The sequence below is a fragment of the Enoplosus armatus genome, chromosome 15 (assembly GCF_043641665.1).
Source record: "Enoplosus armatus isolate fEnoArm2 chromosome 15, fEnoArm2.hap1, whole genome shotgun sequence".
NCBI lineage: Eukaryota > Metazoa > Chordata > Actinopteri > Centrarchiformes > Enoplosidae > Enoplosus > Enoplosus armatus.
In genome coordinates this window covers 18,680,643-18,701,005 of record NC_092194.1, presented here as the reverse complement: position 1 = coordinate 18,701,005, position 20,363 = coordinate 18,680,643, and the positions used below count along the sequence as shown (strand labels likewise).

At 40.8% G+C, this 20,363-nt stretch overlaps 2 protein-coding genes across 2 annotated transcripts in view; both read right to left on the bottom strand.

The window, feature by feature from the left end:
- Positions 1–571: 571 nt before the first annotated feature.
- On the bottom strand, positions 572–5,310 carry LOC139297946 (solute carrier family 2, facilitated glucose transporter member 1). Its single transcript, XM_070920759.1, has 10 exons — positions 5,296–5,310; positions 4,657–4,755; positions 3,847–4,007; positions 3,510–3,750; positions 2,887–3,049; positions 2,428–2,612; positions 2,060–2,161; positions 1,674–1,775; positions 1,357–1,560; positions 572–751 (listed from the first exon to the last, which is right to left on the bottom strand). Exons 1-10 carry the CDS (start codon positions 5,308–5,310, stop codon positions 572–574), a joined length of 1,452 nt encoding a protein of 483 aa, XP_070776860.1.
- Positions 5,311–14,227: 8,917 nt separating this feature from the next.
- smoc1 (SPARC related modular calcium binding 1) overlaps positions 14,228–20,363 on the bottom strand; it is a 43,301-nt gene continuing 37,165 nt past the window's right edge. Inside the window, exons 14-15 of the mRNA XM_070920559.1 lie at positions 19,457–19,490; positions 14,228–14,267 (exon numbers count right to left, since the gene is read on the bottom strand). Coding sequence (XP_070776660.1) covers positions 14,228–14,267; positions 19,457–19,490 — 74 coding nt within the window. The remainder of the gene's footprint in view (positions 14,268–19,456; positions 19,491–20,363) is intronic.

Sequence of the window (20,363 nt, the reverse complement as noted above, 5' to 3'; positions counted from 1 at the left end):
CCTCAAACGGCTCCATCTTTACAAAATAGCAATACAATGGTTACAAAATGCCTCAAAATATACAGTATAAATATCAATCAGTTTACACTTTCAATTCTCATAATCAGACCAATGTTGCTGGAAAGCCAAATTAACAACAGTTTGTCCTTTGGCAGGAACATTAGGAAGGTTAAAGGGTCAATTCACCCAAATTATTGAAAGGAAATTCATTTTTGGTGCTCTTGAGTTTTGAAAATGTCTTTCCAGAAATAATATTGTGGTTACTGAAGATAACTCCCAGGTTTCTTTGCTTTAGGAAGATCCTTCTTAATGAAAACTGCTGCCATTGAGATTTGTGGATTATTCTGAGTAACCAGGACATTGTTTATTAAAATAACAATTGCTGGGTCAGTTTTTCAATTCTGTGAGCAGCACAAACTCAAAGTTCAAAGTTCAAAACTTAAGAAAACCAAACCAAAACTGTTTGGGTACAGTCCAGACTAATATCTGTTAAAACATGCAGGGATTTCGGTTGAACTGAGCCTTTTAACAGTATGACCATGACCAGATCCAGTCAGGGTTGAAAGGTCGATCAGGGGAAAGTGTTGAATCCAGTCTTATTGTGCAAAGGAATGCCCTCAGCTCCTCTGAACTCCTCTGCAATGTCATCAAATGTCCGACCTTTTGTCTCTGGGAGTCGAATCCAGGTGAAGGTGAAGGCGACCAAAGCTACAGTCATGAAGAGGAGGTAGACGTACGCACCGCAGATTTTCTGTGTGTGGGAGAGACAGACGGGTGTTATTACTTGATCTATATTTAACCAAAAAGGGTCTCTTGAGATCAAAACCTTTTCAGAATAAGAGGGGAAATTGTACAACTTTCTTTTGGAGAAAGAAAGAAACATAATTACATGTGAACAACACACTCACATAAAGAAGAACAACATTCACAAAAAGAAGAAGAGGGAAAGTAGGAAAACCTAAAAGGCATTAAAACACATTTACACAAGAAAAGAGAAACAAAACGGTTGTTAGGTTTGGTTCCTTGGTTTTAGTTTCAGGTTGGCTGACATCTCTGCAGAACTATAGCAAACAGATGTTCCCCTGGCTAACTGTTAATTTAATTACTGTTATTTCAACTTGATTTTAAAGGATTTAGCAATAGATTTATACATATATAACATTAAAAGATTTATGTCTGTTTTACATTATACAGTACCCGTTTGTATGTAACAGATTGAACAGATTTATAGCCTGTATTTAACAGCCATGTCTCAAAGGTGCAAGGGAACATGCAAAAGCAAACAAGAAATCCACCTCTACAGTTTCCCCTGAAGTTTAAACTCCTACAGCCTGTAGGCCAACAGTATAAACCCACCAGTAATGGAGGAAAGAGGAGCGCCAGGACAAACTTCCCTCCCCAGTTTAGCATACTGGTGAAGGCCATGGCGATGGGTCTGCCCGGCTGGTCGAACAGCTCAGCAGCGATGAACCAGGAGATGGGACCAGGGCCCAGCTCGTACGCTGAAATCAGGCAGAAAACTAGCAGGACCTGCAGGCTCCGCAGCTCCGGGACCAGGTGCTGCATGGTGGATAGACAAGTTTCTCTTTTAAGGATGGGTGTAGGTCAGTCATCGTGAGTTTTGGGGTAAATCTAAGCAAATTAACATATCAATCATGCTAAGATGATCTTACCAGGACAGAGTCGACTATGGTCATGAGTAAGTTGCACACTGCTATGGAGATGAATCCTGTCAGAAGCAATCTCCTCCTTCCTGCCCTTTCCATCAGGAAGAACTTAAAAGGAAAAAAACAACACAGTGGTGACTCTGCTCACATTTTTTCCCCCTTGAAACAAAAATGCAACATTATCGTGATGTGGCTCAAGCTGTTCAACCATGTCTATCTTTAATCCAAGATTTTGGTGCAATTTGTGGCAAAATCTACAAAATATGACACAACTTGTTTTTTCAGTAGTAGATATATTAATAATATGATAATATTGTTACTCTTTAATACAGCTACATATAAGGAAAGTAGAGAGCTGAATTGTAAAGGTTACCACTAGATTTTGTACTCACTGCCACCAAAGTGAAGGTCACATTGACAGCCCCCACGCCCAGAGTCAGGTATTTGGCCTGGTCAAACTTGGCCTGGAACATTCTGGTGGAATAATTGATGATCTGGAAGAAAAGAGCAGGGACTTTTAACCAAGTGGGTTACTGGGACATCTTTCTGGATCTCTGAACAGGGGTATTGTCCTGACACAGTGCCCCAGAATAGGAGCCAGAGAGGAGTGCTGAGCCTGAATAACTTATTGAATAAATACCACAGCGCTCCAAGTGAAATATTCATCAGAGAGAAAATCTTTGTTTTACCCATTGCATCTTCGTCTTATGAGTTTTGCCAGAAAACTTTTCACAGACAAACTGCATTTCATAAGACTGACCGCATTGAATCCGGACAGCTGGCTGCCCAAGTTGATGATGAGGACGATAATGATTGGCTGCTTGTAACGTCGTTTCTTGAAGAACTCGTGGATAGTGACACCAGCCTGAGTGTGGGCGGCCTCTTCCTTCATCTCTTCCAGCTCAGGAAACACCTTGTCTGCGCTGCCTCTCAGCCTCAGCAGGGCTGCAGGGTTAAAGCAACATCGTCTTTTATGGAGCCACAAAGCTGAGATATTAGAGTGCATTAAAAGCATTTCCATGTTTTGATTCCTGGAAGTCAGCCATGAATCTAAAAGCTGATCTTCAGCTCATCTCTGATAATAGAAGAATCTCAAACTGCAGGATTATGACCCTGTTGGACATCTCTATGATTTAACTCCACATTATTTCCATTTTGTCATTAATCTGTCCAGTCATGTGAACGGTTTATTCAAACACACACAGTCAGTAGGACCCACCAGCCTCTGCCTTGCTCTCCTCTCCCTGGTTGATGAGCAGGTAGCGAGGGCTCTCAGGGCAGAAAGGCAGGACCAGGTACTGTGTCAGGGCCGGGATGAGAGACAGGGACAGCATCATGGCCCAGTAATGCTCTGTACCCAACACCGTCTCCAGACCAGCCACCTGCAGCAGACAAATACAGGAACCCTGTTTGACAGTTTTACTACTTAGTATCCAGATGTTTACATGTCCACTATATGGGAAGAATTGTGTAGTTGTTGGTAAAATACTGGAACTTCCTGCCCTGCAGCAAGTTAGATGACAGGGAAAGAGTCAAGAGGACTATGCCAACACCATCAAATGTAGACCCTCAAGTATGCCTGACTAAACTCCCAAAAACACAAAATGGGAGGAACAGGCAACACAAGGCAGAGAGAGAGATGACAGCCCTGGTAACTGTACATCTTTGTTAAATAAACCTCTGGGATCTTTTTTGGTCCCTGTCTTCTTTTGTTGTCATACTTACAATTATGTTTAGTTGAATGTAATACATTATGGAAGAAATGACAGGATCCCTACAAACAGCTGTACCATACCCTAGTAGACAGAGCTCAAAGCTGAGGATTTCCAGCAGAGTCCTCACCATTCCAACCAGGATGCCTGTGGCGAAGGACACCTGGTTGAGTGTAGCGAAGGCCCCTCTCAGGTTTGTGGGGGACACTTCCTGGATGTAGAGTGGATTAAGACTCATCACCAGGCCGCAGAAGAGACCAAACACCAGCCGCCCCAGGATGAGGACCTCAAATGACTTGCTGGCTTTGGACGCGGACATCAGACACGCTCCCACCACAGAGAGACAGTTCACTATGAGGATGGAGTTGCGTCTGGAGGGGACGAAGACGAGAGAAATGAGACCAAAAATTATTTAACATATGCTGGAAATGATAAGAAAGACAGGCCTTCTTTTTTTTTTTTTTTACCTTCCATAAGAATCTGCCAGGTATTTGACTCCCAGTGAGCCCAACAGGGCTCCAAAGTCTTTAATGCTGACAGAGACTGACCACAGTAGAGTCAGGCTGTGATCTGGCATCGACTGGTTGTGCCTGGCTCTCCAGGTGTGGTTGAAAAACTCTTCGATGATCTAAATGGTGAAACCAAAAGAAGACCAACATCAGGACACAGTAGAAATTCAACAATCTAAGTCACCTTTACTGTCAATATTGTACTAACCAGACAAAATATATATGGGTCAAGTATTGTGAGGAATGTAGACAATAAGAATGTGGGTTTCTTTAAGGTTAAATGTAGAAGATCTGCCTCACTTGCGAACGTTTAGTGCAGCGTACCTGTGAAAAAGCGAAACCCTGCCAACCCAGCAGAGCCAGGCCTGGAGCTGAGCCGGAGTTTACTCACAGTTTTATTGAGACTGTGAGGCGGGTTTTTAGCATCTCCTTGTGCATGATATTTTGGGTTGATATTTGGCCAGGACGAGATTGTTTGCTGTCTATTTGATGATGTTTTTTTTGTTGCAGTTGTAAACTTTATTTTCGCTGAAAGACTATTTCTCTATGAGACCGCTTGGACACTTTGTGGCCTTTCTGTAAATGCTTGTAAAATGCATTTGCATTTTTTAACATTATTTCAAACGAAGGGATTTGTATTTCTTTGTTGAGAAAGATATTCTCAGACACTGAAGATGATATGAGGAACTGGAAAACCAAACTATTGGTATCATTATCAACCAACATAGTGTAACATCTCCCCCCTCAGCTCCTGTCTTTCCGGCTCACCTTGGCTGGAGCGTTGACGTTGCCGGTATGGTAGCCAATCTGCAGGGAGCCAAGCACCGCTGCCAGGATGGAGGTCAGGAGTGTGGCTGTCAGATGGCTCTGTGTTGGGGTTGGTGACATGTTAACTTAAATAGGCACTGGTTAACCTTTTCCAAGTAACATTAAAATGCTCCATGTAATTCTTACTCATATCAAACACATTCAAGACTCATTTTATCATTTTAAATAAGCAACATGTTTTCCAAACGAGATGCCCTGAGATTGTCACTTTTTCCTAATCTGTATTTTCACAACAAAAACAAAGTAAAGTAAAATAAACTGTAGTTACTGTTCTCTTATTTTGTTTTATTACAATTATTTGAGAATTAATTTAAATTTAGATTATCTCAGCACACAGACATGCTGTGCAGTACAGACTTTAAAAAAGTATGATCTGAGCTCAGGGACTAACCTCACTCATGGTTCCCCAAACAAGCAATCCTATGACTATTTGCTATTTGTAAAGGTCAAGGATGGCAGGAACCACAGTATTTTCACACACTGGCAAGATGTACAGAATTTTAATTAGCACATGTGAGTGTCAGTGCACCTTCTGTCAGACTGTGTTCATTCGTAGAAAAAGAGCTAAAACAAACAAACCTCCTTGGATGCCATTTGTTTGGGTGAGACAGGGTATCACTCCCTCAAGATACTGGTGCATTTATCTTCTTCTGACTTGCTCTGCTGTGAAAAACCCAAATTATGCCAAAGTTAGAAAGCACCAGGATGTATAGTGTCATTTATGTGTGATGACATTGTACCATGTGATGCTATAGCAAGGAGACTAATTTCACACACACATTATAGTAAATATTTTATAGACTTTTACTTGTTGACAGATAAGGTTTTTTTTAACTTGGGGTTCATTATAATTATATAAAAAGTCACTAAGATTATACACTTACAGCGTAGAGTTTTTTGTTTCTTTTTATGTCAACTTACCTGTGCTGTGGAGTAAAGCAGACAGCTTGTCTTGTCCAAAATATAAACGAAAAAACTTTCGACAAAGAAAGAAGTCCAGTCAGTTTCCAGAGTAGATCAGGAGTGGTCGTCACAATATCAAGGTAAGATTAACAATGTGAGTAAACTTTGTGGGTAGCCAGGATGTCTGGAGGTTTTGCTCCCTTTGCAACTAGTCAGTCCATTTGAAAGTGGACATCACGACAGGTTTATTCTTTAACTTCTCCATTTGAAAAATCTAAAGTCAAAAAGACTTAAGCACAATCCCTCAACAACAACAGCTTTAGTAAAACCATGATGGTAATGTATAGTAACACCTATACCGACAGTTTATAGACTATGCAGCATATAGAAAAGACTGCATATCTGCATCTGTATCAACGTCTATATGTACTTTTTCAGTTCTCACCACTGGTCCTGAGTGTTGTACGTTGATCCCGTCTTCATCCCTGAGTTTCAGATATGACTGTAAATATTCCTGAGTGAACACGCCACCACCGCTGGAAACTGTACACACACACACACACACACACACACACACACACACATATATTGGACCAGTGAGTCCAGTGATGAAGTCACACCCAGCTGGTGAATTTGGGGCAGGCCTGACAGAATGGCAACCGCGGGCCACCTCTGGTTCTCATGGACCAGCTGATTGACATCCTGAGCTTCAACTGACTGAGGATCAGTTTATCTGCTGCATCCAAAACTTGAAATTAACTCTGCTGGAAAAAATACAACTGGTCCCAGGTCAGGGCTAAAAGGCCACTTGTTTCCATTTGGAGTTGGCATTGTGGCAATAACACAGCCACGTGCTGTGTGTGTGTGTGTGTGTGTGTGTGTGTGTGTGTGTGTGTGTGTGTGTGTGTGTGTGTGTGTGTGTGTGTGTGTGTGTGCTGTAATGGTCACTGAAATGGAAAATTCAAGACTGTTTCATGAACTTGCGTCCCCAAATGTCTTTCTAGGAACTAAGAAGTAACTATTAACTTATCCAACTAATGCTGACATTATTTTATTAATGAAGACTTTTCCAAACATATACAAGAGTAGGAAACCCTACAACTGACAATGAAATATGAAAATGATAAATATCATCATAACTTTCACTCAAAAACAGTGGAAGATGGAAAAAAGTAAAGCCACTTTGTTACACTGTAATAGTTAAATAATCAACTTTGTTATTACATTAGCGTTAATGACTAGGTTCCTCCCACTATTCTTTTGTAGTGTTTCCCCAAGAGCAGTTCTGCTTATGCATAATTAAACACCATTGACAGCTTCATCCAGTTTCACTCCTGAATTGAATTACTTGAAGATTTAACTAGCTGTATAATGTAATGAATCTAGTTTTTAGAGAAATGAAATCGTAACAACAGAGATAAATGTCAACAGCAGTGTACTTCACTGCAGAGATACTGTGTTGTGCTTACAAGGATAGTCTTAAAAGGCAACACCCATCACACAATGCTGTGACAATTTAGTGCCTCAAGGATTTAACAGACAGTGCCAGGATGAAGTATATGTGTGTGCATACACTTCCCCTCTCCTCCTCCTCTTCCTCCTCCTCCTCCTCCTCCTGCACCAACAACCCTAATATTGGCCTAAAATGCTCCCTGCTATCTGTCAGCCTGAAGCTCTGGACGCATCAGTTTCCATCATCTGTCCGTCCATCCTGGAGCTATGACAGAAGCAACATGCACATATTAGAGTAATCCCAAAACCAGACTGATCCTGATCAAAGAGATAAAATGAGCAAAGATCACATGGGGAGGGGGGGGGGGCAAATAAATGCATGGAGCATTAAGGGCTAAAACCATCTTGGCCTGATGTGGTGTTTTTCAATTGTTTGTATAATTTGGTCATTCATGTTCATTGTAGTGAGGGTGATTATCTGTGTTTTAAGTTTTCGCTTGAATGTGTTTGCATGCAGATTTGTGTGTGGGACTGTGGGTGTTTTTGTGTTTATTTGGTCGCTATATTGTAATGAATGTTTGTTCCAATAGTGTATCCATAAATTGTTTGTGGATAATATGTAGTCCCATTTATGAAGTAATACAGTACTTAAAGTCTTACTTACATGTAAATCTCATTGCCTTAGTTACCTTACTGGCATGTCCTGTGTTTCTTCGTTCATTCCCTCACTGCAGTTTAATCTAATCCAGTCTTACTGAATGACTGTTACACAAGCGTGTGTTTTTGTTTGTGTGCATGTTTGCACGTTGGTCTGCGTAAACACATCTCTATGTACAGGCTATATGTGTGCACAAGAGGCATTTCCACTAGTAAAATACAGGTTATAAGTGACTCTGCAAAATGAAATCATGATGTTGATGCACACAAACACACACACTTTCCTCTTGAACAAATCCAAATGGGCAGTAACTGCTTTTCGCTGCCGAGTCGCACGAGCCAAATAAATAACAGTATGAAGACGAAAGATGAACTTAATCATAATGTCGGGTGAAGAAACGTTCTCCAGCCTCTCCGCAAACCACATCATTTGTGCATGAAAATAATCTTTTTCATAAAACTTAAGTAAAATATGTACAAATAAATATTAAGTGGCCCCTGAGGCCTGGAGGTGATGAAAAGCAGATAATTCCAATCCACAGAAAAACCTGTGCTGCACTGACTCATATGTGAAATACTTGAATTGTGTTGAAGACAGAAAACAAAAGACCTCCCATGAAAACTGTACACTCAAACACATTGTTAGTTTCACATTTCAAATCTTTATTTCTTAACTTTGTAAATGATGTGTCGCTACTTTCCAAACTTCTGATAGTCATAATTAGATTTCATATTTTGTACTCTGTGTACTTTTTTGTGAGTTATTTTCAGACCTTTGATAACATACCATACTGTGCTTTTAAATCACCTACAAGAAAGTAGAATTTGTCCAAGTTGTCCAAAGTAAATGAGAAATACAGTCTCTGTTTTTTTCCATTTTGTAGAACTGAAGTTCTCTGAATTCACTGAAAGCAAACTGGGATTTATCACTGAATGTACTTGCCCCCTGCTTACTTTCATTCTTTTTTTGCAAAACCACCCTGATGTCACAGGACTATATTTAACACATATCTGTAGTCCTCCAGAGCAAGTACAAGCACAAAAAAGAGGGAAAGAATAGTTAGCATTAGGGGATAAAATGCATCGTCCACCTGCAAGCTCTGTTCCTGCAGCTGAGTTCTCAATCAGGGTGTGGATATGCCTGTCTGGAACATGACCTCTGAGCCCTGGCCTCCTGGCAGGCAACCCCCTGACCCTGCGCTCAGACTGCTGGGCAGGTGCTGCTGCAGGCGCAGAGGGCATCAGGCACAAATGGTGAGCAGTGTGCACCATCATCCCCCCACCGCTAATGTTTAGCTATCGCACAAGCTAATGGTCCTCTCTAATTACCTGTAATGGTGTTTGATCTGTTTCTAAGTGTTTCAATGCACACAAGGGACAAAAAAAACTACACAAAATTACTCATCACTAGCAGAACATGTGGAAAATGTAAAGTAATAGGCCATTGTGTTGGGCTCCAACAGAACAACTCCTACATGTACAGATAGCCCATATTTCTCCATGTTGTTAAGTAAGATTTTAAGTGAATGAGAGACTGGATCTTCTATATCCAGACATGCTGAATTAGAATATTACTTAGTCATTCTGTTAATATAACCACCAAATTATCTGCACATTGGGTAGATGAGTAGTGCAAAATGTTAGAAAACACAAATTATAAACTTCCTGAAACAAACAGGCAGCACCTGTACTGCCCACACGTCACTTTCAAAACCCAAAATTCCAGTTCTCACCTATGAAACCTCTTTGGCAACCCGCCTACCCTCCTCCCCACCTCCAACAAAGGAGAAAACACACACACACACACACACACACACACACACTCTCTCTCTAAAACACACACACATGCACATACATCCCTAAGCAGCTGCGTCATTATAAAACTCTTTTGAACTTCACACTGGAAGTCAAATGCCACATGTGTCAGTACAAGACAGATGTACTGCAGCTGCCTCTTAGCTCCGATTTCATCTGTGATACAACCCTCTTTCCCCTCCCTGCCTCCCCCATTTCCAAACCACCCCCATCACCAGCGACCTCACCCCGAAGCCCTCCACCTCTCATCATGCCCTGACAACATCCGCACCTTTGAAGTATCATCACTAAATCGGAGTATCTCACACCACACACAGATCACCCGGCCAAACAGAGTGTATCTTTGTTTCAACATTCAAACAAGGAGACAATTAACCTTGATTATTTGCAGCTCCAGAGAGTCCATCTTTAGTCATTTGTAATGTTCAAATAATGACATTCGCCAATTTTATGTCAGTTTCCATGATATACAAGCTTTAAACTAATTACACTTCAGTAGACGAGTATGAGTCCCCAGTAAAGTTGAAAAGAAAATTGCAAGAGATAGTCCTTCTTTAAAATTATTTATTGTCTGTTCATGAAATTCGATTGGCTTGGTCGACAATGTGTATTATGTGTAAGCTCCTCGTATGTAACAGGGTTCAATGTGTGAACTTGCAGACTGCAGTGAACCGTCTTTACCAGTAGGGGTCAGTATTGAACACCTTCTCCCCACAGAGAGCTTGTCTTGTGTTACACCTCTAAATGTTTTTCCATTTCACAAGAGTAAGTCCAAACTGAGCATAGTTTGAATAGATGTGGTATAAAACAGTTTCAGGATCAGCGCTAAATTTTTGTTTCTTTTGTTGTTTTCTGGCGTGATGGTGCCACATGTACAAGTGCAACTATGGTGGGTTAAGACAAGTGGGAAGAGAAGAAAAACATTGTAGTTCTGGAAAAGAAAAATCCATCTGGACATTGTTCCTATTTCATAATTAACAAGCTTTTGAAAATACTTGTGCATAGATGTATAATGCCAACTTGAGTCAAAACAGTTAGATGTTTGAAATAGTGCACAGTAGCCCTATAGTGTATGCACCTTCAGTCTTTTCAATACCTCTGCAAGAGATAAATGATGGCTTTACGTGAGGGTTTTGGTGCTCTGATAGCCAAAATCAACCCTTTATTGTGTCACACTATCGTGAGGTGTTAAAAAAATAACTGGTATGTTTGTTTCTCAGTTGTTCTGAATGTACTGCATCTACAGACCCTTTTCTCATTATGGCCACTTTAAATTTATGTCACAGTTCAGGTGGGAAAAAGCACAAACTACCCAGAAAAGTGATACAACCCAGGTGTAAGCTTCTGCTGTGTGCCAAGATGCACTTCATAAACTCAAGTATTTTATCAGTGTAGGTTTCTCTCTAAATACTGTTTTTATTTTTGGTCCTTTCTGTTGTTTAACCGTGTATGTGTCTATTGTGACACAGGTTCAAATAGCTCAGGAAATAAGGCCTATGTTAAAGTGGAGAAGCATTTTCATTTTCATTGCTTAGCCAAACAGCTGCACCTCAAGCCACACAATTTACATCGACCAGTTTCACCCAAAGACAACAGGTCTCAGTGTTTTGTTTTCCAACAGATCTAATTTCTTCAGCCATGAATAAGAAATATTGTTAGCACATTTTGAGATGGTCTTGACAAGCCTGTTGGGGCTGTGCAGTGGAAAAGTGGTCGGCGCAGAGCAGGACAGTCTGGGCTTCTTCCTGTCAGACTGACCGTCATCTGTAAGTCTCCTTCACTATACGTCCCCCATCGTGATTAGCAGTGATTACTAGCCTGTTAGGTTGTTTTAGATTTGTCATGTGATCTGCAGCTCTGCAGCGTCTGGAAACACTTCAGCAGACACACAAGCCCAGTGTTCAAACCTGGACACAGCAGGCACTCAGGAGAGACTGCACAGCCGTCTAAGAAAGAGAAGTTTCTTTTCTCTGTCCAGTTCAAATCAGACCTGACTGGACTTGTGATTATGGTGGATTAAGCACCAGATATTGTATACATTCTTGACCGTGTATAGTGATGATGACAGGAATAGTAAAACACAAGCTGAAATAGTCAAATAACCCCATCACAGATAAAATAAACAGCGCTCAGAGCTGATAACATCCAGTCTGATCTAAGCATTTCAATGTTGTGAATTAGCTACTGTAATGTTTGACATGATGTAAACACAGTGAAATGTATATACATTTCTTTTACAATAAGCCAGAATGACAGTGAAGTAAGTGAACACCCATTTGCCCCACAATGAAATTTAGTAAAACAAACAAACAAATAAAGGTCATTGTACATATTTACAATAGGAGCCTTTTTTGTCTCACGTTCATGAGCCACTGCAGTGACTCTTGGGAATATGCTGCTAAAAAATGCACAACTCAAAACAAATACACAAAGCATTCAGACCACAATAGCAACTCATGATTCTCCAATTTTGAAACTCAATTGTTCACAAATGTGAGGAGGACATTACATTTTTCACATTCCAACTCCTTTTTCTAGTGTTTTTCCTCCCTGCTCAGTCATTTTCCTATTAATCAGACACCCTTGGGGGTGTTTTAAAAGACTTACTGCATTGTCTTACATAAGGTGGCAAAGCTCCAAGTCTGTGTGGTGGTAAGTGTTTCACAGAGCAGGACTGACATCAACTGTTGGAGGACAGACACTGAAAGTGTTTACATACAAAAAATGTACTCTGATATTACTGGGGAAACTCAAATATTTATTTTAAGAACTGGCATTTGTAAATGCCACATCTTGTTTACAATAACTGGGATAAACGTGAATATGAGCTGATATTAACGGGATACTGAGCCAAGTAAACATCTTACTACATTTACGGGTTGGGTTTAGTCATCTGTGCCACCTCTTTTTCCTGGTACTGTTAAGTATATTTCAAACTCATTCTCTGGACTGTAATCTGTTTTGGAAAAATAAAATCCCCACCAGGGGGTCTTTGTCAGAGATTTGTTGATGTTGTTATAATTTGTAACGGTAGCCAGTAGAGCCTGAGTAGAGAAATACCAGACTCTTTCGCCGTTTGATTGTGTAGAAAATGAATTGTAACATAGAATTGTAACTTAGAAGATATGTGTAAACCAATGGCCTTCATTATGGATTGAACTTAAAGCTGCATTAATCAATATTTTTATATATCAACATTAAATCCAATGAAATGTGAAAGGGATCTCTGGTACAGATGAACCCACAGAGAATTATCACCCAGCTCTGCAGCTCTTTCAATTGTTTCTATGGCACATTTACTGTTTAGTTTGGTCTCTCACTGTCATGAAGCGGAGTGTAAATATTGGACTTGGGATGATTATGTTGCTCTGTGTTGGATACATCTGTAAGGAGGCAACTCAATGCTAACATATTAGCCGTAACAACTTTTTGAGGCAATAATAGTTCAGGGTCATGTGTGTCTAGTTTTGGAACGCCTCTGCCCTCTAGTGGTCAAAAATTCATTAATGCAGCTTTAATATGTTCATACTGCCACGTGCATGTAGACATGTTTTACCTGCTGTGTGCTACAGTGTTAAGCTGTGTTAGTATACTGCTAGGACTGTATGTACTGTACCAGTGTTGGGGGAGGGGGAGCATGCATGACTTTATATAACCTTTGTTATTACTGATAACTGCTACACATCTTTCAATTCTCACAATCTGTTACTATTTGCTTTTTGAAAGTTTTTTTTTAACTATAATTATTATTTTTTTGTTAGCACAAACCTTATAAAAAAAAGTAGAAAAACAATTAACCTCGAGGCATCTTGTGCCGACAACATGCTGATAAATGAGAAAACTACACGCAACATAATGGTTTTGGGTTGCACAAAAAGTACACCTTCAAGGAACTGTGTGGTAAACAAGTAAAGTAATTAATTAGTTACAGCTAGCCCTCCCCAACACTGGTATGTACTGAACGAAAACCAGACATAACACATCTCGGACATAGTTCACAAAGATCTGATTCTTAAGCCAAAATGTCAATGCATCTATAAAGTTCTGTACAGTGCAAGGGGATTCATACAGCTAATTCTGTGCTGATAAATTAGACTTCATGTGCTGTCACAGTTTAATTCTAATACATGCCGTTCACTTAATATTGCATGCTCACATACAACATTACACATTCGTTTAAATTGGTCTACTTCCTTTTGACATTTGGGCTGAATATGACTCACTGTAAGCTCCTCTTTAGTGAGTTACCACTGGCCTGTGTGCTGCTGTATGTAACAGGGTGAATGTAAGTTGAATTTAATAGCCAAAAAATGTGTGTTAGTGCCTGTTCCTGTTTATCTGAGGACAGAACGAATCACAACAGCAGACTAAAACACAAGGGGAAATGTGGTAACATACACATCTTCCAGTGGTGAGCCTGTCATCTTTTTACAAATATATTCTCATTCTTACCTAGACCTTTTCAGTCACTTCAAGAGAAAAAAAAACACGTACAAACAGATAAAATGTCAAACATAGGGAGGAGAAAGTGCAAATATTTTGGCGCCGCTTCGTTTTCTTGTTTTTCTGTTCCTTTCTCTTTTTTTTTTTGAAACTCAGGAACTTCTTAATTTTTCTGCTCCATCTTTCTCTTTCCTGTCAGCAAGCGTACAGATGCCTTCCCTCTGTGCCCTCTGCTCTCGTCTCAGCTTCTGGATCCTTCTCTTCTCACACCAGACGACCTACTGGGAACAGACAGACAGACAAGAGCAGGAAAGAGGAAGGAAAAAAATGTATTCACTCGTCTGTTTTAGTGTTCAGCATACAGATGCGCTCACACATAGCAGTTGCGTGACAAGACAATGGCAGTGCTTAAAAGGCTCAAGCTCACTTTGACGGTCTCACACACAATTTAAATAATGTTTGTAACATCTAATATAGTTTAATAAAATTCGTCTCTGAATCACCATGTGGAAAGCAGATCCATCCTCTGCAGTTAATAACATTTCTCTTCCATTAAAACTCATCGCCTTTCCTTCACATCTCAACAGCATCATTTTCCTCAGTTAAACAATGAAACAGACTCCAGTCTAGACTGTATTTAATTTTGCTTCTAAAAAAGATTGCCTCTATTTCATCCTTTTAGCATTCTTATTTGCCTCACAACAGTGAACCCTGATCAAAGTAACTGTTGTGTGTAAAATGCAATGGAAAGCAAAAGCAAAGCAAAAAAACATCAATTTACATCAAGTCTATTTAAATTCCTTATTTTAATATTTTTTTCCCATCAGCAACATGTTGTCTGAGATGTCACTACAGAACAGGAAGGATAAAGTCAGTGTTTACTAAGGATTGACTGCTAAGCAGCTGCACCCCACCTACACCCAAACGGTCCACACGTACCATCACATGTGCTGACGTTATGTTACAACTAAGCTATAACTCAACAGCTCTCTGAAGTTGTGAGTTGTGTTGCATTCGTGCTGAAACTGCATGGGACAGTCAGTGTGCGGCAGAGGGGATGGACTGCTCACTCATCAATCAGATGAGTGGGTGATGGGGGCAGAGAGAGAAGAAGGGAGAGACAGAAAGAAAGAGGGAGAGGCCTGGGAGAAAAGGAGATGGGTAAAGAGCTTAGATTGCTTACAGATGGCTGTCAGAGGGGAGCAGAGGTCCTCCAGAGCCCCATGAGAGCTCAGGCTGTGTGAATGTGTGTGTCTGGCTGTGTATGTTTGTGCTCTCAAAATGGGGTTGTGTTTGTGTGTTATGTCTTTCCATCTATCTGTATGTTGTCTTTGTGCATTAAGTTGTGTTTGCAGGGGGTGGGGGGTGTGCAGGTGCACTCCCTGTCAGTGCTGGTTATGTTAGCCATGAAATAGAAGTCCAGCTGATTTCACTACACGCTCTGAAAGCTTCTATAGTCTCAAACGATGCTTTTGCTTCAGAGTCAGGTTTTCTGTTCAAACTTTAAAGCATCACAACCCCTCCTGCATTCCATAAATCACAGCTTACCGTCCATATGAGTCCTGTAGTGAATGCTTTCACCTGTACTTTAAGTGTATAGAATAAAATATTATGGCCACCTATTTCCACCATGACCAGTTGGACCCAGGTGACTACTGTTTGCAGTTTAAGCTGTGACATTTTTATGTTTTTTGTTACTGTCAACTTGTATTCACCCAGTTCATAAAATATTATCTATACACAAGAAGTGATGTGGCTTACATGACCAGCCACGGCAACAACAATGTTGTCATACAGTACGTAAAGAAAGACTATCTTTCAAAAACCTTTTAAAACTAAATTTCAAAGAAAAACATGTTGTAGACGGTCGTGTTGCTAGATTCGTTGAGTGATTTCTGCAAAATGTACCTCTACCGCATTAGGGCCGTGTTGTACCTGTTAAACTGTGCAGTACCACAATATTTTCTGATAACTATTTCCAGTGAAGTCATGTTGTTCCTCTCTTTGGCTCCGATAAATGTCTCTGTTGTAAGGAGCTGAGCTACAGTAGCGCTGATGAATCGGCTTTGCAATTACCAGGCTCCAGAGCAACGAATGGTCCTCTCCCTCCTCTCCTCCCAGTCACTGAGGACACTGTCTGTGCCATTAACAACACAAAGCTCCCTGGCCTCTCCCTGGACACCTTGGCCCCACTTGTGATAAAGAGCTGAAAGCAGATCCTGTCTAGCGGTGAATCGCCTCGCCTCACCTGGGACCGGCTAATAAAGACACTTAGCTCAAGAGCTGGGAATCATGGTATACATGTACATGGTGGCAACTGGGGAGAAAGGACTTGGCTAAGGAGACAAATACACAGGCCTGAGTCAGCTTCGTAGAACAGCCCATGAAATAAGGATTTTTGTAGCAAACTCATCACCAGAGTAACAGGTAGAGATGGTGAGTAAAGCAATGCTTATCTAACTGTCACAGTACTCTCTGTTGACGTCTTTTACCTTTAACACAGTACAGTGTGTCGAGCTGATGTCACAGTAATTAAAACACAAGTGGTGTGGAGTAATTGCTGTTGGCTCTGAGAGGACAGGGCTCTAGGCTCTCTAATGGTCCTGCAGCCTCTGTGCCAGGCCTGCCTCATAATGCCCTCCTTTCATTCCTGCTTAATGACGGCCACAGCCAGGACAAACAGGAGAGGAGAGAGCAGGAATGGAGACGGGAAAGGAAGAGAGGAGAGGAGTTTGACATAAAACAGCAGACAGGACACAAAAAGTGCACATCTGACATCTGTTTTTGTCAACGCAAGCTTCACCTGCAGAACAGCAGGAAGTTTGAAATGGCCATTGTCAGGTGGAATCAGCCCCTAAATATCTTCAGTGACGAAGTGGCAATATTCCTCATATTCCTTCTTAGTCATCAGTACTTAATGACATCAGATCATTTATAGGATTATAATTAATACACACCATCAGCCAATGAATGGTTACTGTAAAAACAGTTTTAAAATTATTTTCAATAAGCAAAGTAGAAATCTTTCTTTTCAAATGTTGCTTTCTCCCTCCTCTTACTGTCCTACAAATCTCCAGCTGAATGCCTCACTCAAAACCTAAAAATGAAAATTGGTTGTTTCTCCGGAACACTATACTATCTACACTGGACCATGTAGATATCCTGTACGCTTGCTGCTGTCACTACCCTTAAACCGCTGGACGCCATTTACCACAATGCCGTTTAGTTCATTACTCAAAACAGCTCACTGCTGTGAGTTATATAAAAAGGTTAGATGTTCACCACTGACATCTAGAAGGCATCAGCATATCTGTATTTCATTTATAAGACCTTGCTATGAAGTTACCAAGATATTTAACAGCCTTTGTTGAGTTCACACTGAACAGCTGTGACACCAGATCACAGTGAGACTTCCTGAATAAATGAAGCTTAACTAACTGAATTGTGATGGTTCATTTTTGAAGCAAAGTTTAAGAACAGCCAACATTTCTATCATCCACCATCAAACCGATCCAATGGCTGCAAAAGCACTAGTCCATTAGTGTCCGTCATTCAACCCCTTTATAAATGAATGACTTTTAGTCCCTGTCAGTCTGACTATACCTGAAGTTGAGCATGCTGTGACTGTAGTGCATAGCAGCACGCACTGTAGGTTGCAGGATAAATGTTATCCAATACACAACTACTCATGCTCAACAACAGCTGATGCATCCTGCAAACTAAACCCTCTGTAAGCACTCACAATAGATCCTCTAATATCTTATAATTGTGTATGCCCATGTGCGATGTGTTTTTGTGCGTGCAAGCATTCATACTTGCACACCCGCATGTGTTTGTACTTATTCAAACGTGTGTTTACATCTTTTCTAAATGGAGTTAAGACTAAAAAGAACATCATGAACCCTGCTGCCAAAACCAATTGCAACAAGTTTAACAGTGAAGCATTTTTGTATTTTGTTCATTACAGTGAACGAGACTTAATGCTGGGGCCGTCTGAACTACCAGACCTGCTGCTCACCGATGGCCTGACTGTGAGATGGGTTTACAGAGAAAATCACTGCACTGGGCTTCTGTTGCATATCTCATCTATAATGAGCTTTCCAGTCTCTTCTGAGGATGGATGCCACCCTCTCCAGCACTTCAAAACTCACACAAGGTATTCAGATGTTTTCCTTTGCTGTTGCAAACGTGTCGAGAGCGAGGAGCCTCGTACAGATGTGCTCCACTCTGCCCCACGTGCTCACAATCCTTCACCAAAAAGCACATACTGTAAACTGTAAATATGTCCAACAACACTCCAGTGACGATCCAAAGCTGCGACAGAGCATGATAAGATTTAATGCCTGGCAAATGCAGCTTGACTTAAAGGGATCCAGGCCATTGAGGATCAGCTAGGCATACCTGAACACAATGGCCGTCTATCTTTGTCAAGACAGAATGCTGCCATATGTTTCTAACAGACTCCTGCTTCTCCTGCAGGCTTTCTCTGTCTCTTCTTTTCTACATACCTCACTCTCTCCACAGTCATCACTAGCTCAAAGTGCCTGAGTGGCAGCATAAGGAGCTGTATAAAGCTGTCAGGCCCTTTACCTCCAGCTCTTAAGCATGAAGGTGAGAGATTTGGTGACCAGAGCAAAAACAACCCACCAAGCCTCCTTCTTTGCTCTTCCAGTACGGGGGCTGTTTATCCTGGCTGCCGTGCCCGCGGTCCGAGAGGCCTGACGCTATGCCCGCTCCGAGCCACTGTTCTCCAGGCGCCGCGGGGCACCGCCAGGGTAAACACATGACCTCAGTGCTATGTGGCGCTGAACCGGCCCAGTGGCCAGAGTCAACAGCACCAACGGGACCAATATACGCTCAATGGGGTGAATATATGATATTAGACTGATGGTCCGATAAATTTGAAGATGACACCTTGGGGCAAATTATAATGGGCATTTTTCACTATTTTCTGACATATTATAGACAAAATAATGATTAATGGAGAAAATAATCAGCAGATTAATCAATGAAATGAAAATAATTATGAGTTGCAGCCCCACAAAAGTCATCATTAGAGTTGGCTTAATTTTCTGGCCTGTCAATCAGAATAAAACCTCAAATCTCATTTCTATCTTTATGGTCATAACATGAGATGAGATGTCACTCACTGCAGACAAAACCACTCTCCAGCAGAACACACACACACACACACACACACACACACACACACACACACACACACACACACACACACAAACAAATAACTACACATCCATACAGATACACAAGGACACACACCTCAAACTTTCTGTGTTCTGTACAAAGCACGTAAATCAAATGCTGCTGTGTCAACTAGTTGTAAACTGCTGCATTTCACCGTGTGCATGTTAATGGGTTACACAATAAGCCAGCTACAGCAGTCAAAGCCAAAGCCAGCCAATTAGTAAAAGCGTATTAGTTTGCCTTACTGAACAATTTTGTCCCTTGCCTTGTCCCTTGGTTGCCACTTGTTGTTGAAGTACCTGCAAAAGAGAAAAAACAAGGATTAAACTGAATGGAGGTGGACGTGTTCTTGAGTCACTGAAACTTAAAATGTGCCGTGAAAAGAAAATAATTATAGTACACTTTAAATATAGCATACATTTTTTTACATCCCATACATCAGTACAGCTACCTGTCACTTTGTTCATTTATCTTTCTTGAATTAAAAGTTTACTTTGTGTGTCACAACTTCTGACCATCTTCTAACTACTTAATACCTCATTTCATCATTTCTTCTGATTTTCTTTTCTTTTGGCTGAATGATATTTTGGATCATAGCTGGCAGCAGCTGCTCACTGTAAGCTGCTTTGACAGTTGTTAATGATCTCTATTAGGACCAGTCTGTACACTCATGATGAGTAGTTTCAGTTTTCCGGTCCAGACAGCGTCTAGGATCCACTAACACATTAGTCTTGTCTAAATATTCATCAGTGAGTGGAGCGGTGCAACTTATTTAGACTGCCAACACATCTGTTTGTCACATGCATCACAGCTACTTCATCCCTTCCTCTAAACCACTGACTGACTTTTTAAAACTATGACTTGATGATTATATTATTAAAAATCTAATGTGGGAATAAATGTAAATGGTTCACACTTTCGAGTTATCATTTTAACACAACCAAGTACCTCTTTTATTCTCATAAATCCTCAATTTGATAATTCTATGATGATATTTCATTTGTTTTGTATTCGTTAAAGTAGCTGTTAAACTCTAGAAAATGACTTCTGCATGGCAATGGGCAAGACTCTGTATGTAGATTTCCCCAGCTGGTCTGAGGTTCATACCAGGGTCATGACCTCCTCTATGACCCTGCCAACCCACTCCCAACCATCCTGTTTCCTCCCACTCA